The sequence below is a fragment of the Phragmites australis genome, chromosome 8 (assembly GCF_958298935.1).
Source record: "Phragmites australis chromosome 8, lpPhrAust1.1, whole genome shotgun sequence".
Lineage (NCBI taxonomy): Eukaryota > Viridiplantae > Streptophyta > Magnoliopsida > Poales > Poaceae > Phragmites > Phragmites australis.
Window position 1 is genome coordinate 30,367,202 of NC_084928.1, and position 27,742 is coordinate 30,394,943.

General features: G+C 40.8%; 5 protein-coding genes across 11 annotated transcripts in view; 3 read left to right on the forward strand and 2 right to left on the reverse strand.

Annotated features, from left to right (window-relative positions):
* Positions 1 to 1,636, forward strand: part of LOC133927010 (protein transport protein SFT2-like) — a 63,027-nt gene extending 61,391 nt beyond the window's left edge. Inside the window, exons 4-7 of one of the 3 annotated variants that reach the window (XR_009911231.1) lie at positions 313 to 417; positions 709 to 827; positions 922 to 972; positions 1,348 to 1,636. Coding sequence is in view for 1 of the 3 variants with exons in the window: in XM_062373234.1 (XP_062229218.1) it covers positions 313 to 417; positions 709 to 819 (216 nt within the window). In the remaining 2 variants the exon portion in view is untranslated. Of the gene's footprint in view, positions 1 to 312; positions 418 to 708; positions 828 to 921; positions 973 to 1,347 lie in introns of those variants that run through there. The other 2 variants (XM_062373234.1, XR_009911232.1) reach the window with 2 other exon arrangements.
* Positions 1,637 to 1,768: 132 nt separating this feature from the next.
* Positions 1,769 to 4,141, forward strand: LOC133927009 (fructose-bisphosphate aldolase 5, cytosolic-like). The gene is made up of 3 exons (XM_062373233.1): positions 1,769 to 1,960; positions 2,755 to 3,440; positions 3,529 to 4,141. Exons 1-3 carry the CDS (start codon positions 1,933 to 1,935, stop codon positions 3,898 to 3,900), a joined length of 1,086 nt encoding a protein of 361 aa, XP_062229217.1. The 5' UTR covers positions 1,769 to 1,932; the 3' UTR covers positions 3,901 to 4,141.
* Positions 4,142 to 4,184: 43 nt separating this feature from the next.
* Positions 4,185 to 9,039, reverse strand: LOC133927008 (E3 ubiquitin-protein ligase RGLG2-like). 4 transcript variants are annotated; one of them, XM_062373231.1, is made up of 13 exons: positions 8,753 to 9,039; positions 8,589 to 8,671; positions 7,742 to 8,000; positions 7,258 to 7,342; positions 6,684 to 6,824; positions 6,445 to 6,558; positions 6,117 to 6,214; positions 5,893 to 5,972; positions 5,681 to 5,786; positions 5,462 to 5,589; positions 5,123 to 5,351; positions 4,652 to 4,708; positions 4,185 to 4,554 (listed from the first exon to the last, which is right to left on the reverse strand). In XM_062373231.1, the coding sequence occupies exons 3-13, from the start codon at positions 7,952 to 7,954 to the stop codon at positions 4,474 to 4,476; spliced, it is 1,332 nt and encodes a 443-aa protein (XP_062229215.1). In that variant the 5' UTR covers positions 7,955 to 8,000; positions 8,589 to 8,671; positions 8,753 to 9,039; the 3' UTR covers positions 4,185 to 4,473. The 4 variants fall into 4 exon arrangements, with proteins under 4 accessions (XP_062229215.1, XP_062229213.1, XP_062229214.1 ...); XM_062373229.1 differs by having other exon boundaries at positions 8,570 to 8,671; positions 8,753 to 9,038; XM_062373230.1 differs by lacking the exon at positions 8,753 to 9,039 and having other exon boundaries at positions 8,570 to 8,743.
* A 10,264-nt stretch (positions 9,040 to 19,303) lies between these two features.
* Positions 19,304 to 22,618, forward strand: LOC133927012 (ADP-ribosylation factor GTPase-activating protein AGD12-like). Of its 2 annotated transcripts, XM_062373238.1 has the most exons (10): positions 19,304 to 19,558; positions 19,666 to 19,745; positions 20,026 to 20,110; positions 20,402 to 20,477; positions 20,694 to 20,857; positions 21,167 to 21,296; positions 21,403 to 21,519; positions 21,628 to 21,723; positions 21,827 to 22,122; positions 22,222 to 22,618. In XM_062373238.1, exons 1-9 carry the CDS (start codon positions 19,347 to 19,349, stop codon positions 22,106 to 22,108), a joined length of 1,242 nt encoding a protein of 413 aa, XP_062229222.1. In that variant the 5' UTR covers positions 19,304 to 19,346; the 3' UTR covers positions 22,109 to 22,122; positions 22,222 to 22,618. The 2 variants fall into 2 exon arrangements, with proteins under 2 accessions (XP_062229222.1, XP_062229221.1); XM_062373237.1 differs by having other exon boundaries at positions 19,305 to 19,558; positions 21,827 to 22,618.
* Positions 22,619 to 23,625: 1,007 nt separating this feature from the next.
* Positions 23,626 to 26,709, reverse strand: LOC133927013 (probable calcium-binding protein CML21). The gene is made up of 5 exons (XM_062373239.1): positions 26,425 to 26,709; positions 25,675 to 25,949; positions 25,085 to 25,284; positions 24,559 to 24,730; positions 23,626 to 24,052 (listed from the first exon to the last, which is right to left on the reverse strand). Exons 2-5 carry the CDS (start codon positions 25,868 to 25,870, stop codon positions 23,949 to 23,951), a joined length of 672 nt encoding a protein of 223 aa, XP_062229223.1. The 5' UTR covers positions 25,871 to 25,949; positions 26,425 to 26,709; the 3' UTR covers positions 23,626 to 23,948.
* Positions 26,710 to 27,742: the final 1,033 nt, after the last annotated feature.

The following is a 27,742-nucleotide window of genomic DNA, read 5'->3' on the forward strand; positions in this document are numbered from 1 at the left end:
CTCTACAAATTTGTTCAAGCTCCGCCGCTGGTTCTATGTTGCTTAGTGAATGTCTTTGTGGTATTAACCTTGATGTGGTTTTGGATGATAATATGCATCTATTGACTTTCGTGTAGTCTAGTTTAGCTTATAACTTGGTTCCAACAATTTATAAGATCACTTGCTGAGTATTGACTATTGTGTTGTGTCGATTCATTATTAGTTTTATGTCGTATATCATGAGTTGACATGCTGATCTTTATATCTTATCTCAAGAACTACACATTTGACATTTGTCCTACATTTCCTGAAATTGGTTTCTTTATGCCACAGAGATTACCTTTCACTGTGGGATTTGTCAGCAGCATGGTAGCTACCATCTATGTGTCAATGGTGCTTCATAGCTACATACTTTCTGTTTTCTTCTCCGCGCTTCAGGTGATAACCTCTTCTTTGCACTCTGCAATTATCTTGCATTGTGTTATTAGACTTTCCATATAGTATAAGCATTTTCACTCCTTTCACCATAAATAGGACCATACTCTGTTCTTTCTGCTAGCAGATAGGAAGTTAGGAACAACTTTGAAGAGAAGCCTTAATTTATGAATAGGCACGAAACTTTCGTACTGCAGTCTGGGATTTCGTTGGTTTCTGGTGCCAATGCAGCTGTGATCATGTGATAATTTATACTGGCTTTGAGCTAACAAAGTTTTCTCTTGTATTTATCAGGTCCTTGCTCTAGCATATTATGCTATCTCATACTTCCCTGGTGGATCTGCTGGAATGAAGTTTCTATCATCCACACTTATGTCCTCGGTGCTGAGATGCTTCGGCCGATGAGTTCACCCGTTAGTTGCTCTCACCCATCTATTAACACCCATCTGTTTTAGCCTGTTACATTTTTGTTCTCACTTCTCACTATCTAATTCCCTTTTGACTTAGAGATAGTTCATATCAAGATGATTGGAGGCAGTGTCATCAAGATATTTGCGGGTAACTTACCAATCATATTGCTTCTGTGAGACTGTGAATGCTCGTCCAATATTAAAACCTTGGTTGTTTGGATTGAAACTTGAACATCAGTGAAGTGAAAATTTAACAATAATTGAGTATTCATGAAGTTTAAAATTTTCCTGAAAACATTTCTTTCATTCTCCTTTGTGATCATATGAAGGAAAAAAATGCACTATGCTTCCGCAATAAGCTGTGATCTAGGCCATCTGGCAACTCTAGGCAGCATTCTTTTTGCATGCCAGGGCTAATCGTGATGTGTAATAAGTCCAAACACGCAATATCGTTTCCTTTCCATTCTGATGCCTTTTGCTTTGAGCCGTTATTTACCTGAATGGATCCTTTTTGCTTCTGCAGGACAGCTTCTTTCCAGTGCCGACTGCTGAACTGATACATATTACAGAACGATCTAGCACTGAACCAGTTATATTGCAACTTGATTTGATGAGCTATGTTGCGGGGCGCGACTAGTCAGATTTTTTTGTAGAACTCAGTTATCCGCATATTGATGACATCAATTTAGGCTAATATTTCATTGTACAAAATATCTCAACACTGGAACACAATTTGTACTCATGTATGCTCCATGTTCTCATACCTTCCTTTCAGTTCAGAACTTACAAACTGATCACATACCACTTGTTCAGTTTTCTGCTCTCCAGTTTCTTTCATCGTTTCTGTTGTAAAAAAAAAAATAGTGAGTAATATTTCCTTTGGTCGTCAGAATTTGGGTGGCTCGGTGCGGTTTCCCTATCCCCAAACGGGTGAAGGGGTTTCCAAGGGCCCATGAGGCCATGAATCACAGATTCGTTGTGGGTATTTGGTATATCCTCTCCCCATAGATGGTTTATAAAGGGTAGCCACTGAAAAGGCTCGGCTCTGCGGCCACAGGTGTTTGGATTTTGCCCCTGCTCCCTTGATCTGGTTCTTGGCAGAGTCACCATGTCTGCCTTCGTGGGAAAATACGCAGGTTCTTGCTTATATCTGAATCTCCTTTTGCACGTACTTGTAAGTTATACTTGACTACATTGTACCAGCGATATGCTTAATTTGTTCAGTTTGTGAGATTGTATACGTGCAGTACTACACTTGAACCCCTTGCAAATAGATACATTATTTACTAAGTGTCTATACGTTATAATAAAAATATAAATATTGAACGTAGTAATATTAAATATAAACTTAAAGCATAGAGATACGAGAACATCATAAAAGTGTCGTTGAATGAATATGTTAGGAGCGATACCGTATTTTGATTTCAGATTGGATAAAAAAAAAGAAGGTTATCCGTTAATTTTCCTCTCAATTTTTTATATTTATTTTTATTAGTAAAACGAGTCACATATCTATAGCCAGTAATCAGGCGATGATGCTAGATGACGATAGTGGATGGCAAAAGTGAGTAAATTATTTAAAATTCTAGATTTTTTATTAGATGTGACGAGAGTAGAGGAAGAGATGACATAGAACTGATCTATGTTTTATATAGTAGAGATTAGATGGAAATAAATTGCCAATTGGAGAGAAGTGCTAGGTGTAGCTGTTTGGGACGCTGGAATTTTTCTTTTTTGATTACTGTCGGAATATACGGTTTCTGTGAAATTCCAATAAAGTTCGTGTCAACTGTCAAATTCTTGTGTTCCGAACTTATATGAGCTTAGCTTGTAGTTTTGATTGGTGGTATGCAGTATACACCTAAGGACCTAAGGATTCTTGTGCTTTCGCCATGCACCTAAGGATGAACATATGCATGCGCGCCTGCAGATGAGCTGATCAAGACCGCCAAGTACATCGCGACGCCGAGCAAGGGCATCCTCGCCGCCGACGAGTCGACGGGCACCATCGGCAAGCGCCTGTCCAGCATCAATGTGGAGAACGTGGAGTCCAACCGGCAGGCGCTCCGCGAACTTCTCTTCACGGCGCCCGGCGCGTTCGAGTACCTCTCCGGGGTCATCCTCTTCGAGGAGACCCTCTACCAGAAGACCTCCAACGGCAAGCCGTTCGTGGACTTGCTCAATGCCGGCGGCGTCGTGCCCGGCATCAAGGTCGACAAGGGCACCGTGGAGATCGCCGGCACCAACGGCGAGACCACCACCCAGGGCCTCGACTCCCTAGGCGCGCGCTGCGCCAAGTACTACGAGGCCGGCGCGCGCTTCGCCAAGTGGCGCGCCGTGCTCAAGATCGGCCCCGCCGGAGAGCCGTCCGAGCTCGCCGTCAAGCAGAACGCCGAGGGGCTCGCCCGATACGCGCTGCTCTGCCAGGAGAACGGGCTCGTCCCCATCGTCGAGCCCGAGATCCTCACCGACGGCGCCCACGACATCAAGACCTGTGCCGCCGTCACCGAGCGCGTCCTCGCCGCCGTCTACAAGTCCCTCAATGACCACAAGGTACTCCTCGAGGGCACACTCCTCAAGCCCAACATGGTCACCCCCGGCTCCGACAGCCCCAAGGTACATCACACTTCATTCATTCTTGCAGTTTTTTCCATGCACCATGCAAGATCATTATTCACCGATGCATTTGCACATATTTTTTTAGGTTGGCGCGGAGGTGATCGCGGAGTACACGGTGGCGGCGCTGCGGCGCACGGTGCCGCCGGCGGTGCCGGGGGTGGTGTTCCTGTCGGGCGGGCAGAGCGAGGAGGAGGCATCGCAGAACCTGAACGCCATGAACAAGCTGGAGGTGCTCAAGCCCTGGACGCTGTCCTTCTCCTTCGGCCGCGCGCTGCAGCAGAGCACCCTCAAGAAGTGGGCCGGCAAGAAAGAGAACGTCGCCTCCGCACAGGCCACCTTCCTCGTCCGGTGCAAGGCCAACTCCGAGGCCACACTTGGCAAGTACGACGGCGCCGGCGCCGGCGCCGGTGACGCCGCAGCCTCTGAGAGCTTGCACGTCAAAGGGTACAAGTACTAAGTCACTGCCCTGCCGGTGGCCCCAGCCCGGGTCCAATCCGTGTGGTGCACGTGGCTGCGCAGACTGCGTTGAGATTCGTGCGGATATATGTGCTTCATCTGTGGTGTTCATTAAATTCTCTTCCCTCCTCTAGCTCCTACTTAACCAAAACCGTGTCAAAATGTTGATCTGGTTGCAGTTCGCAGTGCACACTAATAGAAGATATATAAGTGTAATATATGGATGCGACCTTTTTACTGAAGCTTTGTGCCTTTGTTTCATGGAGTCTGTGTATACAAAATGCATATTCAAGAGCTCAGAAATGGCAATGTATTTGCTTCACAATATTCATTGTCTCATCCAGGATGATGCACACAAGGGAACAATATGTACATTATTTTTTGGTGCGCTTTTTTGTGCCTTACTGGGACAGTGACAGCAGCACTATCTACTTAAGACGTCTGATGCAGTAAGACTAGGACGCCAATTACAAGACGAAGCGCAGTAGCATTAAAGCTGGTCTGAACATTTTGCACAGGAGTTTCTTCCAACATTTGCCGTTCCATAGGCATAGGCTTCAAAAGCTTCATGGCATCAGTAGAGCCTGATCCTTGTGGTTATGTGCTGCTGGCATAGAGGGCAGCGTTCCATATCTTTTCCGCATTCGTAGCAAGTCTGCAAACACATATATGTTACCAACCTAGCATGCAGATTGCAGAGCAGGAAATGTGTAGCGAAAACATTGAGTATAGTTGACGAAAGGTTTCTGCACCTGATGTCCACATCCAAACGCGAGGTCCTTCGATTTATACATGCAAATGGGGCACAGCTGCAGATAAAAACCGTCAAGCTTCTTAGTTTGTAATCCAGAGAGCACAGAGGTTTAGCACATATTACATAGGTAAATAGAAACTCACCTGGAACACCCTTTGTTCCAGGATTTGAAAGTCATTAGTATGGCCACAAGATGCAATTATGTGTCCAAGTAAATAGCAAGCTTACGACTATTATATTTTGCAGATCAAATGGAACATATGAAGGTACAAGTGAACTGGGAAAAGGTCAAATTTGACTAGGTATTGTGGTCGAGAAGGGAAGTTAAAGCAACACAATGCAAGGGCCTGATATCATTAAACTAATAACATGGGAAAGCCTGGAAAATCAAATTTTCAGTGTTGCGGTTTAACTTTGCATTTGGGCATTAAATGGTTGTGGATGGTGAAAATAAGAAAGATATACATACAAGTCTGTCCTCTAAAGCACTTTCTGATGCATAGGTGTCAGGTCTCCTTGTGGCTGCAGGCTGTTGCTGTTTGAAGCTCTCAGACCGTTGCTGAAAGCCACTTGTTTGTTGGTCAAAGCTACTAGATCGTGAATAAACACCAGACTGTTGACTAAAGCTAGTAGACCGTGAATAAGCAGTCCTTGTTGGTGGTGGCAGAGCAATTCTTGGAGGTATTCTTTGGCGGCGGCTGAAACAGTAGAAAAATTTAAGAAAGTGGTCAGATGGCACATTATTACCCAAAGCTCAAATTATAGTTCTAATTGATTCAGTATGGTATTGGAAACCATAGTAGAATACCCTAAGAGTTGTAGATCAAGTGTTGCTTTGTACTGTGTAGGGATTTCCATCAGTGCTGACAATGCAAATTCTGCCTCCTTTCTATCATCTGCTATGCTCTTTGACATAATCTCCGTAAAATTTACAAACTGCATAAAATCAAGAATTCTTCCATGTCTATGTTATTGTGAACCAAATAATTCAGTTGAAAATATTACAAATAAGCTGCAGGACAATCACCTGGAAATTGTCAAATGAGCGAGCAGGTATATTGTCATCAAACTGGTGCATCATATCCCATGGTCCATCACCAACCCCAACAAGAACAATAGATAAAGGAAAGTGGCTGGAATGTTTTAAAAAGATAAGTTATTCCGTGTTTATTTTATTGGGAAATTAGAATTGGCGGAAAATGAAGGAATTACTTTCAAAGCCTCAATCAGACAAAGTACCTAGCTTTTACTATTGCATCAATTGTATCCCGCTCCTGTGGACTTAATTGCCCAGACTGTGTATCAACACTTCGGGTAACCTATCACCAGAAGTTTTATCCCAGTGACAATAGGATATACAAACAAAAAGTTCCACTAGAGAAGAGCTTTGCTTACAACCATTCAATGACCAGAAAGAACAGGTACTAAAACAAAGGCAAAAACTTGATACTATGGTCACCAACCTGTCCATCAGCAATTATCAGAAGAACATGATATTGGCCACCAGTGCTGTCTACAATTCCAATTGCTGTCTCAATCATTGGAGCGAAAGATGTTGGTCCTGTTGTAAGAATAAACCCATGCAAATTTCAGTATGCATTTCTTCCCCTGGAAAAGTACTAAATTTTTTAACTGAACTACTTTAGTACCATTAATCATTAGCTAGATTTAAGATGCTGCTAAATAGCCATCCTGTTCCTTTTCTCACTTTTATGAAAGAAAGGACAAACTTGATTCAAGAAAAAGAAAGGAAGAAAAAATTCATCTACATTAAGTGTTTTCTAAGCAAACCAGCTAATCGAAGAGTTGGAACTATTTCTCTGTATCTTTCTAGCGCCTCTTCAAATCCGTTGCATGGGCGGTTCTCTGGGTAAAAGCTGAATACCTCCTGATCATGAGTTGACGCTGCTCACAAGAGAAAGGAATGGGTAGATCAAGAAAGGAATGGGTAGATCAACACTGTGGTTTAAACATGTTATTGAAAACCCACCAAGTGATCAACAGAAAAAAAAATGGTACTAAATGATTACCATCACCAAATCCAAAGCAGGGAATCAAATTATCTTCATCAAAAGCTGAAAGTGTCCTTCCAATAATAGATATGGCTTGCTCATATGGGTTTGGAGTGCTTCCAATATCATGCAGACAGCGACGATTAAAAGAAATTTTACCTAACATAGAGAAACTTTTGAAAGTTAAGTGAAAATTGAAAATATTATGATCCGACGACTGACACAGGATACGATTATCAGATAAAAGCAACATGGTATTTGGGAGGCATCCTTTCTACGGTGAAAACTTTACTCATTGTTAGCTTATCCTTTTCTTTAGAGTAATTCCTTTCCCTAACATGGTTTCCCTTCTAACAGTAGAAGTTGACACGTCATTGGCATTACTGGTCAAATCGTTTGCTTGAATAATAATAAACCACAGGCTTTGAAATAAGGACAACTAGATTTGAAAGGGAAGTCGGTCCTAATATCGGGCAAATCAAGAAATAGTTTGGCAGCTTAGTGAGTAATAGGCACCAGTGCAGAACAAAGCAAATATAAAGAAGCACAAGTATGTATCCAAAGTCAAAAGGGGGGAAGATCATCTGCTAACCTGTCCATTCATTGCTCTTTGTAAAATCAATGCCTACAATAAGATTTGAAGATTCAAGACCTGCCTGTGCCAAAGCTTCAGTCACCTGTAACAGTACAGAACCATAACAATAAATTGGTGTACTTCCAATCTCAAGTTCACAGTACTCAAAGAGGAGACATTGTGCAGGGCTCTAGTAAATGCCCTATGCCCTGAAGGAACTGAAGCAAAATGCCAAAATACAAAGTTGAATATACCAGAAAGCATACAGTCTCCATATTGTTTAATGCCATGATACTAATGAAGAGAATGCAACAATACAGCTCTTGTTGGATCCTTTTGAGAAAAAATAATCCTATCAAAACAGTTTCTTCAAAAGTTTACCAAAGAATTGAATAAAAAGATGAATAATACCATTCTACTAAGCTAGTGGAAAGCACAAATCACGGGTAGCAATGCAGGTAAGAGAATTAGTAAAAGATGTGGTCATGCCATCAAGACATACCTGACTCAAAGAGCGGTAGTCATCACCAATCCTTGAATACTTCCTGTGCAACCTGGCGTGTGTTTCTGGCTGCACATTGTTCTCTGAAGAAGGCGCGTACCTTGCACTATAACTGGAGGATGTATTTCCAGCATATCTGGAATCATATCCTGACCATGTGTTCCCAGAATCATAAGAATAGTTATATGAAGGCTTGGAGTCTTTTTGCCCCATTGCTCAACTTGTGCCTATGAATAACTGCAGCACTGAGATGAGCTTCCTGGTAAAGAGAAGTAAAAACATCATTACTCTCATATCCTAACTAACTGGAGACAAAGCAGATACTTTTCGCATAAATAAAAGCAGACTTTTCTGACAGATATCAAGAGATCTTCTAGGTCTTCTGGAACTTGATCGATCTAAGTTACATGGAATACTTTGAAGGATTCCTAATTCGGGGTGGAATGATTCACTGTCCATAACAGGTAAATTTCCTACCCTGGAACAACCACAGCATCCTACTCACACATTTCCTCCTCATGGCCAATCTGTAAGATTAACAACTGAAAAAGCCGGTTCCTATATGAGCATCGAACGTATCGATGGACACCTCCACGAAATTAGATTTCTACCTACCAAAAATATCAAATACCTGCGAACAAATAACGAATAACCTAACGGGATTAGATCCAGGCCGCCTTTCTCGTGTACCCTCATCAAGAAACAAACAGAGTGATGAGGCGGAGAGAGGGGATGGGGAGAGATGAGAAAGGCTAGTTCTTGGAAGTTGGAACTGAAACCCGTAAATGGAGCCAAGAAACCAAGCCAAGAGAAACTGGGAAACCTTACCGACGGGACCGAATCTCACCACCAAACTGCACGGAACCCCCGAATCAGGCCGCAGGCGGGCTTACCCCGTTCCGCTTCTACCCAAGTACGCACGCCTCCGCTCTGCGAAGAAGGGGACGGGAGTGAGGTGGGCAGCCGAGGGGAAGAGGAGCGCAGGACAGAGACGACATGCGCCCAACTTACCGAGTACACGCGCTCAAGTCTCAACCAATGGCGGTACAGTAATCGGAGAAAAAACCACGGGGGGAAGTCGAGTCAATTGATCAACCAGAAGGCAATGCATGCAGCGGCAGCCGAGCGGAGGGGAGATTTCTTGTACAGCCGAGCGGAGGGGAGATTTCTTGTGCGCCTGTGTCTCTGACCCCCGCGCTCGCGGGAAAACGACGGAGGAAGCTTCGGAGCGGCCAAGAGGAGGGGGGCGGCGATGATACTGATTAGTCGGCGCGAGGGAGAAAAGAGAAGAGAGGTTTGTTGGCGAGCTGTGTATGATTATCCAGTGAGGAAGAAAAAAGTTCAGGTAGTGGGCGTATTAATGTTACGTGCACACCGGTACGGCTACACGGGATCTTGTGCCGGTTACCATATTGCAATCTTTTCTTTTTTTTCTTTTCTTAAGACCGGGGTTGTTACCGGGTCTATATTAGAGGTTAAATCAGACATGTTCAATATCCGAGAATTAAACTCGGTGAGATCGATCACATCATTGTGCCTTGCTACTGAGCTCCGTGCTTGTTCACGCATATTGCATATTACAATCTTTGATATCTTCTTAAAAAACCCTTCATACTTAATTATTATAATAAATACTTTACAACACTAAATATGATCTATAGATAGAGTCGGCTGGTATTATCTTCAACTTTAAAACAAGATTTAACTTATTGAACTTGAAAAAGATCGGACAGACACCTCTATCTTTAAAGCCAGGGACAAAAACCATTTTTAATGTAGCAACTTTATTTCGTTTTGGCCTCCGCACGAAATGAATTAAGAGAAAGCCATCCAATTTAGAGTTCTTTTTTTTTTACCAGAGTTATCTTTTTTCTTATTGACAAGATATCATGCGCTAATAATTAGAGAATCAAACATGTATAGTTTTACTGTAAGATTTGGAACGACACTAACACCTTAGTATAGTCGTACGTTGACGTGTAGTATGTGTCATGCAACGATACGTCATGGGTGATGATGATTGCAAAATAATGGGTTTGGGTTGTTGGGAGTTTAGTTAAGTTGACTTGTTATTTGCACCTGGTTTAAGTCATGATTTGGCTTTCGTGGAAACCACATTTTGATATATAATGATGGAGACGTATGGGTACAACTCTATTTACTAGTATTCAAATCTTAATACTAAGGATTTACACATACACAAATGTTTTCAATGATAGGCGTATGATTGAGACACTCACGTATACGTGTGGTGCATCATTTTTGTGATCATTAAAAAAAATGATTTGGTTTGGCGTGTGTGAGATGCATATACAGATCAGGCAACGTTACGTCTTCATCGCGCCACATGTTGCAAGTTGAAAGTCCACGTGGCATCCAATTTAGTGCAAAGAATAAAAAACAAACGCAACAGCAGCCCACTAAATGCTGCCGCTCCATGGTGGGCTTGGGCCTTATCTGCTGATCGTCCCCCTCCCGAACGATGGTCCAATGTCACCCTCCTCCTCTCGCGTCGTCACGATCCTTCCCCTCCCCAGCATCCTTCTCCATCGCGGCCTCCCGCTAGCCACGCCGTCCAGTTGGAAGGACCTACATCGTTGCTGCCAGTCGGCGAGCTCTTAGATGCCCGCGGCTTGCTGCTGGACTGTGGCGGCCCATATGTGGAGGACGAGGACACAGAATGTGGGCGGAATTAGGCGGAAGAAAATTTTATAGGATGCTGTTTAGAAATATTCTTGTGATCTCATTCACGTTATTCATCCTATGATCTAATTATTAGGCTGAAGAGGAGAGAGAGGACACGTCATAGAGAAGAAGATTTTCATAGGATATTATCTTGTAAAATTTGATTACGAATCAGGCAGGGCGTAGTAGTGCTTGGTGCTGCCCTACACAAAAGCCAAGGAGAGTTGCTCCAATGGACACAAAGGAACAGCAGCAATTCCCAATGGTGATACATTACTGCTTTGGAAATAGCAGACGCACTAGATTTTTCTTATGGTCTCACCCTTTTCGAAATCCAGTGTATATTTCTTTTGGCCTTTAATTCTTTGCAGAGCCATGCTAAGAGGATGTTTTGCTTATTTGTTGTGCACTTTTACAAAATTAAGGTTTTCTTATTGTTCCTTGGTAAAGATATTATTCTCACAAAGGACAACTTAGTTACAAGAAACCGGAAGGGTTCTAAAAATTGTTGTTTCGTGTTAATAATAAAACTATCCAACATATTTTCTTCAAACGTCACTTTGCTACGTTTATTTGGAGAGTAGTACAACTAGTTTCGGTAATCCTCTACTAATTGACTCGCATATGTTTGGATCATGGCTTGATGGAATAAATGATGCTCATATCAAGAAACATAATTTGGTAGGAGCAAGTGCTCTTTGTTCAGCTCTTTGGTTTTTTGACAAAGTAAAAGTTAGTTCTTCTATGCAGATGATCTACATGGTACACATTGTATCCGATACTGGTCTATACTATAAAAGGAGGAGGAGAGAGGAAATACGATGGGTTTGCCATGTCTTGAAAACAACCATCATGGAGATAAATTCCTCAAACGTAGGTGGTGATTTAGTAACATGATTTGTGCTTAATGCTGCCACTCTTCACTTATGTTGGTGAACTTTTGCTATTTGTTAGATTTTTTCTAGCCAATGGCTACAACTTTATAATAATTATCGGCTGCGTATATCTACGGATGTAGAAGCTAGGATATGTCAAATCTTATTCCATTGTTTTAAAAAAAGACTTTGGAGTCATTCTCAGAGTATGTTTTGCTTATGTTCTGAAATTCATGTTTTGCTTTCTTGATAAGGTGGATACTGAAATAACTTGAGAATTGCCGGTGATGACAATGGCACGCATTGTGCAACCTTTTTGCCTTTTGCAACTCTGTTTCGATTTCTAGACATTTGCAAAGAAAAGAAAAAACACCTGCAATGGTTTATTTACATTTCCAATATTTCAATTTTTCAAGGGTGCTGAAATCATGATGAGCAGAGATACCATAAAGTTGGACATTGAAAACTCCAAATCCAAACATGAAAAAGATACAAGAAGGCTCTTTGAAGAAAACCGTAGACGCGTGCTGTTGCTTTCAAGGAATAAAACTAATGAATTATGGTCTGCCTTCTGTTGCCAAATGAAACTAATGAATAATGCTCTGAGGCACTGATCAGTCCTCACCAACGTTCAAAAATTCGTTTGGACCCCAAAAAACATCTCCGATGGTAACCAGAAATGCACGGTTACCACGAAAACCGGTAGAAATTTGGCGAGAATTTGGACAAATTCACTCGGTCAATTTTGCAATTCAGGGGTAAAATCAGACTGAATCGACCGAACGGTAATCGAATTCCACCGGTAACCGATCGAATTGACCTATTTATTGATCGGGTTTTCCGTATTTCTCACATTGATTGGTAACTAGTCGAATTTTCCGATTTACCGAGCGTATTTCTCGGTAACCCGTGAAGCTAAAAAAAACCCAAAAAATAGCTGAACCTTGTAAAATCAATAACTAATTCATGTAAGCTTCAAATCAAGTGAAATAAATTTTGTTGGTTTCCTTGTAATATGATCTACATGATAAAAAATATTTATACTCATAAGTTGAATATATTCTCTGAGAAAATATTTATACTCATAAGTTGAATATTTTCTCTGAGAAAACCTAGTTAAATGTATAGTTAACTCTTTGCTAATCCAAAAATCATGATACCAATTTTATTAGTCTTCTTACATGATCCTATATCTTTTAAAAATACATAAACTCATGAAATAGTTATTTTAATATGCAGGATTTGTAAATGTGTTGCAACTAGATTAATTCATAGCTAATCCATCACACCTCCAAAATTAGTGAAACCACTTTTATTAGTTTACTTATACTATGATTTATGTAGTAAAAATAATTGTAGACATGAAAAAGTTAATTACGGTATTGTTTTTTAACATGTTCACTTTCTGTTTGTGAACTTTGTAAAAATCATGAAGAAATTAATAAAATTCTAAATGAAGTGAAACCAAATTTAAAGATCCTATTAAAATACGCCCTACATAAGAAAAATATGTGTTTACATGTTAAGCTTTTCCTTAACATAAGTTAATAAATGAGCTGCACGTTTTAACTTTTTTCTTTTTTTTCAAACTTTCTCCTATAGAATATGATGCAAACGACATTTTTTTGAATTTTTTATAGAAATTATTAGAATTGTCTATGGCTTTTTTAGGATTTTTGTGATTTTTTTATTGATTTGTTGATTTTTTAATTTAAATTTGAAAACCGATCGCATTATGAAATCGGTACAGACTGGTAAGCTCGGTAATCGCAGTTATCAACATGTAACCGATGAATTTTCAAACCCTGGTCCTCACACAGACCATGCTTGAAGCCTCCATGGCTGATTTGATCAGGCCAAGTCGTTGATATGCTCTTTTGAAACATTATCATGTGTGTGTATATAATGTACTTAGATTCAATTTTAGTTATTATTGTGTTACTTCTAGTTAAGATCTAAAAAATAGTTAACTTACAATATGCAAAACATGAGTTACAATCAGATATAAATAAAAAAATAAATTATAATTACGTTATGAATGAACGTAACTCCTAACGTATTCCTTGTCTTAATAATGCTCAACCTAAGAAACACAATTGTAATAACTGGAGGGTGACGCAATAGTAAACTACAGTATGCTTAAGCGTATAATAGAGTCACTATATATATAGAGAGAGAGACATGGTTGGCCCAACTTTGCAGGCCCTGCGCGCTGCGTGTCTGAATACCTGACTATTGACTAACTAGAAACTAGAACTACTAAATACCTAAGGAATACCGACTAACTAGAACTACAGAATACCTAAAGTCTACTGACTAATCTAGAACTATTGAAACTACAGAATACCTGAGAAATTTTAACTAACCTAAAACTATTGAATATCTAATGACTACTAACTAACCTAGAACTACTACAACTACTTAGATATATAAGAACTATCGACTAACCTAGAACTACTAAAACTATTTAATACCTGAGAATTACTGATCAAACTAGAACTACTGAAACTATTAAATAACTGAGGACTACTGATTAACTTAAAACTACTGAAACTACTATACATCTTACTACTAATTAACTTAAAACTTCTGAAACTAGCTAGTTGATATTTGACTATTGACTAACTCAGAACAACTGAAACTACTAAATAACTATAAAATTGATAGACTTTTTTTTCAATTTTTTCATATAGTTTATATTGAAGTATCTTAGAATGAGTATACTTATATACTCATAGTGACAAGAGTATATCCAATTTATTTATATAGTATATCATAGTAGAGAGTATGTACTCCTAAAGTACAGACTAGTTTTTAAATATATATATGCTTTTATTGTGTCCCTAGGATCTGTCCATACCCCTTCATTGGTTCATATCTTGTAATGAAAAGTTACATCCATGTGTCTATAAGTGTCGCAATGGATGCCGCATATGTCTATTCATTCATTCATTCACACCTTTTACTTAGAGGTTGTCAAGTTGCAGGATATCTTGAGCTTGAGTTACATTTATCTTGTTTATTGCTTGAGCAACTTATGTATATGAAACTACTGTAGTCTGAACGAAAGACAGAACCGTGTTTATACTATTCATAGTTACTATTTGCTTGTTTATTATTATTCAAGATTTTTTAGTTGTCAAAACCAACAATTCAACCAGTTATACAGTAGTCGTAATAATCATATTCAGTATTCACCATATTTTTCGATAATTTATTTTAGGAGTAGCTAAGCTTTTTTGTATAATTTCTTAGCTATGGTTATATGGGTTAAGGTTTTATCGTCTCCTCAGGTAGTTCCCTGAAAGGAACATTTAACCTTGGGTATAAAGTTCTCTCATCTTATGAGCGCAACAACAGACTCAAGGCTGATATGAGCACCACTAAGGAGGTTTCTCCTACAGGGTCCTTAGCATACAAATTTGTCCCATATAAGTAGACTAATTAAGAAGACTGAGCTATTTTTAAAGGAAAACTATTGCATTTCTACAAACCAACTTATATATGATTTTTCCTTTTAGGAACCCTACGAACAAAGAGATTACCTTACGAAGTTCCTTACAGGAGCTAATTTACAAAGTTTCTTGTAATAGCAAATATTTTATAAGTGGGATATTACACATTAATGTGGAAAGAGCTCTCAGAGACTCGATAATTGCTCTCGCTTCTCAGTGCCCCTTCCTTCCAAATGTCGTTCTCCTTTTATAGTCAAGTGGGAATGTTTATTTATTAGCCTTACAAACATCTCGTGACTTCACATGCATCACATACCCTCACATGCACCCTGTAGCCTCGTGTATCATATGGCCTCGCATGCATGCATGAAGTTCCGCTAGGTTGTCTGGCTAGCTAGTAATGATGTGGCTTTCCAGATATTCCCTACTCATTCTCTTAAGAATATATTCTATATTGTATTTCTAATGTTATTGAATCTCTTAATAAACTACCGTAGAGTCTTATAGTTCTCTTGACTAAGGCTTCCTTCCCAGGACGCTCATAGGCTCTTGAAAATTAGCCAAGAAAAGATCACTTAAGTGTTCCTATAAACAGACTGATTCTACGGGTAAATTGTTCAACCATGATCGGGCGGGTCCTTCAAATGTAGTATGGAGGTAATTGGCCATAATTTTCTCATCTCCACCATCCACTTGGATAGTTGTTGTATATATCTAGAGGAATTCTATATTAGAACTTCTATCATACTTCTCCAGCCAGCCAGATAAGAATCTATCCGGCCAATATACGGCTTGGAGATCGGGTGTGAAAGCTTGACACATGATAATCACCGTGATGCTTCTCCGGCTATTAGAGACATATTTACGACCCTCGGAAATCGTATTGGAATGATTCTTGAAACTTGACATGTCCATTCTAGGATATCTATCTTGATGTTCCGCCCGATTGCGGTGCTCTTTGGTGTCACGATGTAAGTTTCGCACAGGGTGATCTTTGGGAGGCGTTGTACGACGTGCTCGCCGATCGCGGGCGTGCATCCTTTCGTGAGTTGGTCCAGCCTCTCTCACCGACATGGGGAAGTTTGGTTGGAACTATTTCGGCGTGAGCTACTCATCTTAGTGGTTGATCTTGCCGAGCTAGAGGCTTCTGCCCATTGCTATGCATTAGCGAGAAACCTGGAAATGTACTCCAACCATTGCACCCCTTCTAAAGTATTTAATATCCCTTGAGCCGGATTGGAGAGTAGGGTTTTTGTGACTTGCAGATATTGGGCAACATAAAAAATAAACGGGTCTATGTTACCTTGTTGGACCAATGAGCCAAAATCATCCAACCAAGTGGCATCTAGAGATTCTCGGGATGCCTGTGCTCATCTTGAACGTATGCTAGTGTTGGATGTCTTGATGGACTTGAATCTTGTTGTCATGCCCGTCATCATTGACCACCAGAGAGCGTATTGACACCATAGTTTTGTATGTCTTCTTCGTATGTAGGTGTGTCAATCTTCGAGAAGCGAGGTTCATCCTCTAGAATCTCCTGTTCTATATCGGTGACTACTCGGTGGCGAAGTCCACTGAAAATTGAGGCTACAAACGAAGTTGGGTTTTTAGATCTACTAGCTCTATAATCGCGTGAGCATCTTGACCTTCGAGCTCTAGATCGAGAAACCTCCGTCAACTCGTCAAACTTCACATAGATGTCGGGTCCGAAGTCGTCATAGAACCTATCATCGAAGTAGCCCATTGTCTGATACTTTTGATGTGCTTAGTTAATGGCGATGTGTCTTGTCAAATCCGTACAAACAATGCCAATAATAATTAGTAAAGTTAATTATGCAAATACTTATTTAAAGAGTGATGTATGGTCATCAATTGTACATATTGAAAAGGAGTACACTAGATTTTATATATATTTAGGTCTTTCTTAGCATAACAACCCTACGTTTTGTGTTATGTTGCTTAATCTCAGTGACAAATAGTTATAATAAAATATATCTAGATCTATTCCTATAAACCATGAGTTCTCTTGCGAGTTGACTTTCTTTTTGGCTTGTTTTCTATGAACCGGCCGACAACGTGCTGTCAGGTCCATCCGCTGTCCCTGCTTCCTAATCTGATCCCCCTTGGATACGTTAATCTAGCCAAGTTTTTAGATTCCCTTTCTTTTCTAAATCAGTTAGGTCTGTGACACGTATATGTGTATCCATTGCTTTCGATGTATATACTCCTCTCTAATGGATATTATAAAGAATATATACATCTTAAAAAGTAATATATATACATCTTAAAAAACATATATTTTACTTATAAAAAAATATATACATATTAGAAAATAATTTGTACACTCCAGATGTAGAATAACTATTCTACACTCTGACTCAACACAGCCGATCTAATATATATATATATACACGGTGAGGCTATTTTGCACCTATGCGCAGAATAGCCGCACGCCCCCCAGTCGAGCCATCCTCCCTCCCCGTGCAGTTACAACATAGTGAACTGCAGCGTTGCTTGTTGAAATACAACATGTAGAACTGAGTTACAACATGATAAGCATTGCGATGTTGCAGTTATAAAGAAGTTATGTCTATGTTAGTCACTCTAGTTACAACATGTAGAATATTGCAGTTACAACATGATGAACTGCAACGTTGCTTGTTGAAATACAACATATAGAACTGAGTTACAACATGATGAGCATTGCAGTGTTACAGTTACAATCTGGTGAATACTACAGTTATAATATGGTAGATAATCTAGTTATAACATGTGTAAACACTTTATGTCTGTAGTTGCAATCAATCTATACTACATGTTGTAACTCGTTTATGCACGTAATTGCAACTGATTGCAATCGCTGCTCATAGGGTGGGAACACATTTGGTCAACTAGTGGGTCCACGTGGTGGTGGGTGGTAGCACATTCGGTTGTGTGAGGCTGACGCGCACGTGAAATCTTCTTTAGTTGCGTGAGGCTAACTCGGTCGGGCGTACGCAAGTCCTGTGCGCAGCATGCATGCACGCTGCACATAGACATATAATATATATATATAGGGCGCTGCTATTCTTAGCGCTGCGCGTTGAATAGCTATTTAGCGCCCCAGGATACCCCGCGCCCCGATCGTAGATTCGCTCGGGAAATCCGCTCGAAGCCGTAAAACTTTCGACCGCAGCCGTATATTTTGCTTCCGTAACCGTATGAAGAGCATATTTGGTCCGTTTCGATCCGGAAAATATTTTTTAGCCGTAAAACTTTCGATCGCAGTCGTAAATTTGCTTCCGCAACCGTATGAAGATGTCCTTTGGTCAGGGAACCGTATAACCATAAAATAATTTTTTTTGAGAACGAGTTGATTTCCATATTTTTAATCGTACACAAAACAATCAGGGAACCGTATAACTTAGATTGGCCAGTAGTAAAATATACATTTATGAACCATATATGAATCATACAGAGAGCCGTAAATCATATTGTTATGAAGCGTAAAATTTAATTTTATGGTAACGAGTGATCTTTCGTACACATAAACATATTCAAAGTATCCATGTAACCATAAATCAATTATGATTAAATCATTTGTGCTTTTATTTTTCGGAACAATCGTGTTTTAACGCTCTAAACATGATTGAGTAAAAGTTTTAATGTTAAAACATGAATGACAAAACCGACAGGGCAACATTTTTTTTTAAATTGTCCTGTCGTGAATAAATAACGTATATACGGTTAAAACAAATGAGTAAATACGAATGGGTAAGGTTATGTGCCGCAAGGGGGACCGTGAAAGAATAAAATATATATGGTTATATTATCTAGTTCAGTACGGTTATGTGCGGGTTCGGCGTCAACATGACTGTCAAAGTTATGTTAGACGTATACGACCATATATAATATAAAATTACGATTGGGAATCGATACAGTTAATTGCCACGTTGAATCGTTAAATAAGAAAGAAATATACGGTTGAAATATGAATGGAACACGGTTGCGGTTGTTTTGATATGGTTGCTATATGGTTACGGTTATAAAGATTAAATAATTACGGTAAGGATATAATACATAAACGGTCGTAATAACATAAAATTTTATGGTCGTAATAATTGCTGGATTACGATTGCGGGTTGGTTGGCGGGGTTTCACGAGTTTGGTCTGGGTCGGGGGGTGGGGGCGGGGCGAGGGGTGGTTCGGGGCTGGTCTGGGTCGGGGGGGGGGGCGGTGCGACCGGTGCGTTGAATAGCTATTTTTAGCGCAGGGAGTAATATATATATATATATATATATATATATATATATATATAGCTTCATGAATATTAATGTATCTTATCTAAGGTTCATCGTCATGAAGTTTGAGGATGAGCCTCCAATTTATAATACAAAGAAGGTTCAATCAGCCGCAACTTCGTCCAACGCACGCAGCACCTAAGAAGGCACCAATTTAACTTGATCACGATTCATCAGTGGTTTGTTTTGTCTCTGACAAATGGGGACATCCAGCCGTCCCGAGTGTGGACAGTCGACGTCCACGTCAGCCTGACCCCATTTCCTTGTGTGCAGCGCACTCATACCTGTTACCGGGTTCGGATCCGCATCCATGAGACGAGCTCCGAAAGGGAAAGAGTCGTCAACTACAGAACCCCGGCGACCATCGGCGGCCCCTGTGCTCTGCTCACGGCAGACAATCGCCTGGGAAGACGCAGCGGAGAAGTTCTGGAGATCTAAACCCCGACTCGCAGCCAAGAAAACTACTAGTGCAGCTCACCATCCAATCCGTTTCTTGCTCCTTCAGAAATCGGAGGGGAAAAGGTCTCTCTTCTTTCTGTCGCTTCTTGATTTTTTGGTCTACAGTCCTCATTCCTCCTTATTCGGCTCGAAGAAAGGTTCTTGATTTTTTCTCTTGTTACTCTCTCCAGATTTGCTTTTGCATCGTTGAGAGGAGCGGCGGCTAAGATGTGCAGCAGAGATGGTGCTGATAGTGGGAAGGCTTCCTCAGGTGACGCAGAGCGCATTTACTTTCCTACTGCTACCGGTCTCCAGAATTTCACTATTCCGCCTTGCTGCCCCTGGAAGCAACGTTGGATCGATGATGCATAGTTGCACTGGGGAATATTCACTTGCTCAGTGGCGCATATGTTATCTGCATGTGATTGCTGAACAACACTGTTGCTGCTAACCAGATACAAAAATATGTCATTTTGTACCACTCCCTACTTGCTCGAGAAAGAATATCTAACTTCAATTTGTTAGGCTCATGCTTTCTTTTCCTCAATCAGATAACACGAGGAAGCTCAAAGAGTTGCTGCACAAGAGTGACAATCGCATATGTGCAGACTGCAGCGCACCTGATCCCAAATGGGCGTAAGTACTCGCAACTTCAATTTGTTAGTACTTTCTTACAGGTCATGGCTTGATATGTGCATGCATCTCAGTGTTGTGTGCTCTGATCTCATTGATGATTTTGCCATTGAAAACAGTGCTAGAACCAGATATCTGAATATTAGAGTTTGCTTGGTTGCCTACATTAATCAGAGGCCTTTGTAATTTTGCATTATCCCGGTGTTGTGCATAATCATTGTTCAATCTTACCTTGAAATCTTTGATTCGTTAACTATTTGACCTCTTGCAGAGTAACTGACTTTGTTCCTGCAGATCATCTAACATTGGTGTATTCATATGCCTAAAATGCTCTGGTGCCCACAGAAGCCTTGGAACACATGTATCAAAGGTCATTTGTTGCAACCAGAAATAATGATATTTGTTGCACTTATAGTATGTTAGAGAGATTTTCATATTTCAAGAAGCTCTAGTACAAGTTTGTTAAAAGAAACAGAGCATCTTAAAACGCAAGATGGTGGGAGGAAATGCATTATTTCCATAATTGCTATACGTTGTAGCAGCTCGAAGGAACATTCTGACTGAAACAAACATCTGACTGACACAGGTTCTGTCTGTCACTCTAGATCAGTGGAGTGATGATGAGACTAACTCCATGATAGAAGTTGGTGGAAACTCTTACGCCAATGCTATATATGAGGCATTTTTGCCCAAGGGATATGACAAACCACATCCAAATTCCACCCAGGAAGAGAGAACAAATTTCATCAGGTAAATGCCACATGATAAGCAAGTATCTTGCAACAGACATCTTAAAAATTCATTTTATCATCCTATATGAGTTACTTGGCTTAGTTTTCGACAACATTTAGCTAGTCATTCGGTTTAAAATGTGAGAAGCTCTGTTTTGTCTCGACAATTATAGCTAAATTGCACCTTGCAAGCTCACCAATTAACGGAATTGCTATCCAACCAAAGTACAAGTTTCATCAATTAGAGGAACTTCCTAGCAGAAGAACTTGATTTGGTCAATTCCTAATAGAGTAACTTCTGAATACTGGTAGTTTTGTAACATCTCAGGTCGAAGTATGAGTTGCAAGAATTTCTGAAGCCAAGCCTAAGGATAACTTCTAATAAGAGCTCTTTACAGCCTACCGACTCTCGGAAAGATATGGGCAACGCCTCTCATTTTGTTAGTTTCAACAGTGAGGTAAGGCTGTCTTGACTTGAAATCACAAATTTAGGTTTATAAGATAGTCAGTTATGACCTTGAATTACATGACTTTTAAGCACCCTTTCCTTTAAATACTTTGCAGGCTGGCATGGTTGAGTTTATTGGAATACTAAAAGTTAAAGTGATAAGAGGGACTAAATTAGCTGTAAGAGACCTGATAAGTAGTGACCCCTATGTTGTACTGGCCCTTGGACAGCAGGTATCACATTTCACCAAACTGAGTAATCCTACAAGTCAATGGATTCATGATTGTTTATCCTTATCTCTTTCAGACCATCTTAGTTGATATTAACATTGTTCTGTGCAGAAAGCAAAGACTTATGTGATTAAACGCAATCTGAATCCTGTTTGGAATGACGAGCTTAAGCTGTCAGTTCCTCAGCAGTATGGACCTCTCAAACTTGTTAGTCCACACTCCTTATGGTTATATCGATAACTTCAGAATTTGCTGTAATGGTTACATCGATAACATCATCTCACAAACTAATTCCTCTCGTTCACACCAGCAAGTGTTCGACCATGACATGCTATCAAAGGACGACAAAATGGGCGAGGCCGAGGTCGACCTGCAGCCGATGATCAGCGCGGCGACGGCGTTCGGCGACCCCGACCTGCTCGAGGATATGCAGATCGGCAAGTGGCTCATGTCCCCGGACAACGCGCTGGCCAGGGACAGCGCCGTCAACGTCGTCGCCGGCAAGGTGAAGCAGGAGGTCTCGTTGAGGCTGCAGAACGTGGAGTCCGGGGAGGTGGACCTGGAGCTGGAGTGGATACCTCTCACTCCATAGAGTTCACCTGTCAGGTGATTGTAGCTCGCAAGTGATGCCTTCTTGTGAGTACAGAGGTGAATGTGTGACATAGTTGTGATGAGTTTTTGATCTTGTTTCGATTGTGACAATAGGAATATGCAATTTGGTGTTGTGGCGTATGTTCTTTCCATTCCTTCTGCGATGTCGACGGAAAGACGGAAAGATGTACAACTACTTCCATCATTCCTTGTCAACCGAAACTCATTCCCTCGCAGTCATACCAGGTCAGGATGCATGCATGTATATGGCTGAGTTTCTGACGAGTCTCGAACTCCATGGCCGTGAAGACACTTCATACCCTCGATCTTGAAGGCCATCCAGCTGATCATAATACCTTTATATTTTTAACGATCGACTTCCTTCTCCAGTAGACTAGTAGATGTTGCAAAACTCTATCATACTCGTTGTGCAGTATGTGTAACGTATTTATTCAGTCAGACAGTTTACTAGTGTGGACTATATGTTTGAAAGAACAAATTTCAGAATTCACGAATACTGTTCTAACAAATTTTAGAATTCAAAAACACTATTCTACATATTAAAAAATTTAGGCATAAATTTGATTACATTTTCTCTGTTCAGTCAATAGCAGCGCCATACTTTTATGAGAAATTTCATGAAAATGCATCAAAAGAATCCCCAAATGTGACGGTTTGGCTCTTCAGCAAGGTGTGCAAGATCAACACTTATATGGAAGCTGGGAGTATATTACAGTAAGTCAGCCTACAATGTCTATTTTGTTGGTTCAATCAGGTTTGCTCTTAGAAACGGATTTGAAAATCTTAGGTGCCAATGCGTTGCAAGTTTTTTTTGACTTGCAATTCTTAATCGTTGTTGGACAATGGACAAGCTGGCTAAATATGGCCTACCACACCCTCCTACTTGCCTATTTTGTGATCAAGCTGATGAGATTACTCAATATTTCCTGATTTCTTGTGTGATTGCTAGACAAATCTGGTTCAGCATTTTTCAACGGATTGGTCTGCGGGCTGTGAAGCCACAGTCGGACATGACGTCTTTTCTCAAGTTGGTGTCGAGTGCTGAAACAGTTCAGCAAGCAGCACAAGAAGGGACTAAATTTGCTAATCATTTTGGTCGCTTGAGACATTTGGAAACATCATAATGATTGTGTGTTAAATAGAGCTTCCCCTGATTTGGATATGGTGGCAATGATTGTATGTTTAATGGAGCTTCCCCTGATTTGGATATGGTGATTCGTGCTGTGGCTGAGCAAGGAGCACTTTGTGTGCTGCCGAAGCGAAGGACCTTCAGGTTCTGTTAGTTGGGTATTAGGTTTCTTTTCCTGGTGCCTGTTTGGTCATTCTTCTTTTTCCTAAGGCGTGCCTGCTCTTTTTTGTTTCAGTTCAGTTCAGTTTTTTAGTGTTTAGGTGGTTTATGTTGTGCTTTGTTTCTCTTCTTCTTCAATGAAATGACACGCAGCTCTCCTGCGCGTCCGAGAAAAAAATGCACTCTTTGTATCAGCAAGTCCAGGCAAATGTGACAGATGAAAATGCACTTCAAAATAATCATTTACAGCATTACAAAGCGTATACAAGAGCACATAATATGAGGGATTTGTTTCCTTTTAGAACTTGTAAACTGTAAGGAACATGTGTGACAGAAGGCAACTATACTGTTGATACGGGTGTTCAGACTAGTCCATTCTACTAGGAACATGTTGAGTCATTCTATTAACAATACCATAAACAACCAAGATCAACAAGCAACCAATAAACCCCAAACTACTTCTTTTAGCCGTCATTCATTCCCAGCCTCTTCAGGGCTGATATGGTCCTGACAATTGAAGAACAACCAGTCTTCATTCATCGTCGTCCTCATTCTCGTCAATCCCTACCCAGCGAGTAAATGCAAACAGAAATTCCTTGAATGTCACCATTCCATTCTTGTCCCAATCCATTTCCTCTAGTAGCATGCAAAAAAACGACAAAATATTAGGACTGAAAAAATACGTAAGTTTCACAATAATAGGAAGTACCAATCTCTAAGTTTTAGATTTCACAACAAAGAAATCAAAACCTTCATATGAAGCTGCAGCCTTTTATAACAGATAAGGGTTATAGGGACATTTAGCATCTCATGGAGCATATTTTATTTTCTTCAACCTACGCTCAAAGAACTATTAATTATCACCTGCGAAGTACAGTTTAAAATGAACAGGGAAATGTGGAGAACAAACATTAGGAAGCTAGTCATTTTCCAGATTAGGTGTCTTTCTTTGGAAAGAAGCATTTCATTTTTTGGGGGAGGAAAGAAGCATTTCACTTAAAGAGCTTTCCTCCCAGATCTACCTTTTTCCCCTCTCAGCAGAGACGAACGAGAAGGAAAATGTGGTGGTTCACTTCACAAAAAGGGCTAAAGCAAAGACTAGTAGGTAGCAGGTATATAGCGCTAAGAAATGGAAAACTCACCAAATCTCCTCATGCCTATACGCCCAGAAGAGCGTTCTGTTGTGGTCTCATTTATTGCTTGGATCATCTCATCCTTACTCACATACCCATCTTTATTCTTATCCAAGAAGACAAATGCATCAACCAAGGTCTCAAAAGTTGCCTCAAGATTTCCTAATCCCATCTTTATCTTCTGTGCAGTAGGTCAAGGAAATAAGGGAAGCTCCTGACAGAAATAGAATAAGAGATCTAAAACAGGACCTGAATGCATAAATTTCTGGCATATCCATCTCAATCATATCAGATCTGTATTGTGATGAAAAGTTCATGAAAAACAGTTTTACTGTAAACACAATGCAGTAGTATATCAACTTTTGCCAACATATGTAATGATATATAACCAACCACAGATTTTTCTAATGGAGTTAAGAAAAATAACCAAACCAAAATCCCCTTTGCTTTTCATATCTCTCTAGCAATGCAGCAGAAAATGATTGCATAAACTGAGAAATAATCAGCCTGTTGCTGTATGAATTATGAAGGATACTGCTTCCGATACAGCTGGTTCATTGAGAAGATAAACAAGGCACAAAAACACAATGAACTCATTGAATTTCATGCCCATATCTTCATTTATATCACAAGCTTCAAAGAGATCACTAATTTCCTCCTCCGTGAATGAGATTTCAAGTTTTTGGAAACAATGCTTCAGTTCCTCTTTATCTATTTCACCATTGGAATCTTCATCTGTGGAAGCAAAACGACAGTTGTTGATATATAAGTTAGGACATGAGAAACAAGAGAGCCTAAAGTAATGGTGTTTGTTTGCACAAGTCATTGAATACCCATCCGAACACTGCATACTTCCATATGGCTCGTTTGATCACTGGACACGGACAGCGGACAGAGTCAAACATTACTTGAATTCCACATTCCATTACAAGAATTTAAGTATAACAAGACTAAATAGCTTGTTAAACTTTTAGATCTAGTGCTGATTTCATTATTTCAGGAATTCAAGTGTACATTGGTCCGCTTCACTATAAGGAAGATCCTCACTACATTTCACTAAATATTAGCAGAAAAGGATATCTCGAGAATGACTAGCAGATGGACTGGGGCTACAAGAAAACTCACCAAATTGCTCAAAGATTGTCTTGCATTTTCTAAAACTCTCGTCAATTTTGGGAAACTTCATGATGATACTATAGAACGATTTCAGCGAAGTTCCATGCGACGCTCTTTGCCGCATGGCATCCACCATCTTCGCCTCCAACTTTGAACCATGCAAACTCCGCTTGTGGCTGTCATGCCGTCCAAATACACCCCCCATGCAGTATCCCAATTTGGAGTTCCTTTTTTTAAAAAAAAAGAAGAAGGCCCCAATTGGCTACACACGGAACAGCTGGAACCTGAAAATGAACAATAGTCAAGTTATGGCTCATCTGCTGTATCAAGTGCAATGAATATTCTGCAAGTAGTGGAAGAAGTCGAGACACCGAACAAGGAAGCTGTCTGAAATCTGGACTCTGAACAGACCGGCGGAGTCACAATAACAGGATTTCACCATCGCGATCATAGATGGTATGCAAGTAACATGAGCTCGGTATTGAAAGTAAGAAACAGTACCATATACAGCTACAGCAAACAACAGGAGTACTTGGGAAAAAATAATCAAGATTTGACGCAACGACAAGACTGAAGATTGAGATGTCCTTGCGCCACGCGGCGGGAAAGGGGGAATCCTGCCCAGTTCGTCTTCGCGTAGCACCGAACCCAGAGACACAAATCAACGCACAGGAAGCCGCGTGCACGCAAACCGGCCCATGAGAGCTCCCGCGGGACCAAACGGCGATGAGAAGTATAAAGATTGCAAGAGGGGCTTGCCTGGACGCGGGGCGCCTCCTCCGGGCACCAAAAGAATCCGGGAGCGGGACCGGCGATGTGGGTTCCGCGCGGAATCCCGCGGGGGCTTCGGAATCGGCGGGGAAAGGTGCGAGCTTTGCTCGTGGGGACTCGGGAGGAGGGAATCGGAGGGGGATTGTTTGGCACGGGGTGAGCGAAGCGAGCGAGCGAGCAGTGCTGACAGGGCGGGCCCACCGATGGTTCTACCTCGCCGACAGGTGGGGTCAAGACGTGGGGGCCGGTGGGCGAGCGTCGCTGGGCGTGTTTGGATGCCCTGATGCGCTCGTGCAGGTTCGCGGCGTGCGTATATGCGGAGCGAGATGCGTGTTTGGTTATCGTGACCAGCTGCAACCGCTCGGCCGGCGTTTGCATCCGTTTGTGCACGTGTACGCGGAGATGATGCATCCGCCGTAGGTCGTATGCAGGCTCGCCGGATGCAGCTGCTTGTGTGCTAGGTTCACTTATCGGCGGTAATAAACTCTCTCGTACAGTCTCAGATTTAGCAAACTAAACATAAATTTAAATTTAATCTTCATTTGCTCATCTAACTAACCAAACGCTCTTCTTTTTAAAAATACAACTCCCTCGTTCAGAATATACGATACAGTTATACGAGATACCATACAGTCAACCAAACACACTCAAAATATACATCCGGGACTGGTACTCACACGCCAGGCAGCGTGGCTCCATGCCACCCGGGACTGGTACTCTATAGCTACTGCAGCTGTGTATATGTGGTCTTGGTTCTTGGACCAATTTCATAGTGTTGGAGTCATTACTAGATAAATTGCACGGTGTACAGATGATAATATCCTTCTGATTATTACGTGCCTCGTATAGTGTTTTTGCATGTGGGAAATATCTTGTGCGAGCATGCGCAGCCAACCAAACACCCGTCAAACGGCACCAGCTGCAAGCACGGAGCCAGCTGGGCAACCAAACACCTGTATGGGCTTGTTTGAGCTACACGCGCAGAGCCAGGACGACGGGGGCTGAGCAACCAAACAGGTCCTTAATGACACGAGGGTCTTTGTAGCCGAAAAGTCTGATTCACACAAGCGCGTGTCCCCCCCCCCCCACCCCCACACAGGCCACCCACTTTCTAATTTTAGATTATTTTTCTGAAACTTTTTTCAAATAATTTTTCTGGGTAATTTTTCTCATTATTTTTTCTAAAACTTTCTGTTACTTTTAAAAAAAATATTTGAAAACTTATTTAGAAAACTTATCTTATAATATATCTTGATTACTTTTTTAGAAAACTTCAAAAATAAGTTGCGGATGGACAAAATTTCAA

What these genes read in the sequence shown, in the direction of transcription:
- LOC133927009 (XM_062373233.1), top strand. Translation starts at nt 1,933, where the DNA reads ATGTCTGCCTTCGTGGGAAAATACGCAG. An exon ending in CTTCGTGGGAAAATACGCAG is followed by an intron (nt 1,961 to 2,754) that starts GTTCTTGCTTAT and finishes GCGCGCCTGCAG; the next exon opens with ATGAGCTGATCAAGACCGCC. An exon ending in CCGGCTCCGACAGCCCCAAG is followed by an intron (nt 3,441 to 3,528) that starts GTACATCACACT and finishes ATATTTTTTTAG; the next exon opens with GTTGGCGCGGAGGTGATCGC.
- LOC133927013 (XM_062373239.1), bottom strand. Translation starts at nt 25,870, where the DNA reads ATGGGGGGTGTATTTGGACGGCATGACAGCCACAAGCGGAGTTTGCAT. An exon ending in GACAATCTTTGAGCAATTTG is followed by an intron (nt 25,285 to 25,674) that starts GTGAGTTTTCTT and finishes TTGCTTCCACAG; the next exon opens with ATGAAGATTCCAATGGTGAA. An exon ending in TATAGGCATGAGGAGATTTG is followed by an intron (nt 24,053 to 24,558) that starts GTGAGTTTTCCA and finishes GCATGCTACTAG; the next exon opens with AGGAAATGGATTGGGACAAG.
- LOC133927012 (XM_062373238.1), top strand. Translation starts at nt 19,347, where the DNA reads ATGAGACGAGCTCCGAAAGGGAAAGAGTCGTCAACTACAGAACCCCGG. An exon ending in CAGAAATCGGAGGGGAAAAG is followed by an intron (nt 19,559 to 19,665) that starts GTCTCTCTTCTT and finishes TACTCTCTCCAG; the next exon opens with ATTTGCTTTTGCATCGTTGA. An exon ending in AGTATGGACCTCTCAAACTT is followed by an intron (nt 21,724 to 21,826) that starts GTTAGTCCACAC and finishes CGTTCACACCAG; the next exon opens with CAAGTGTTCGACCATGACAT.
- LOC133927008 (XM_062373231.1), bottom strand. Translation starts at nt 7,954, where the DNA reads ATGGGGCAAAAAGACTCCAAGCCTTCATATAACTATTCTTATGATTCT. An exon ending in AAAGAGCAATGAATGGACAG is followed by an intron (nt 6,825 to 7,257) that starts GTTAGCAGATGA and finishes TCTCTATGTTAG; the next exon opens with GTAAAATTTCTTTTAATCGT. An exon ending in CTGCTTTGGATTTGGTGATG is followed by an intron (nt 6,559 to 6,683) that starts GTAATCATTTAG and finishes TCTTGTGAGCAG; the next exon opens with CGTCAACTCATGATCAGGAG.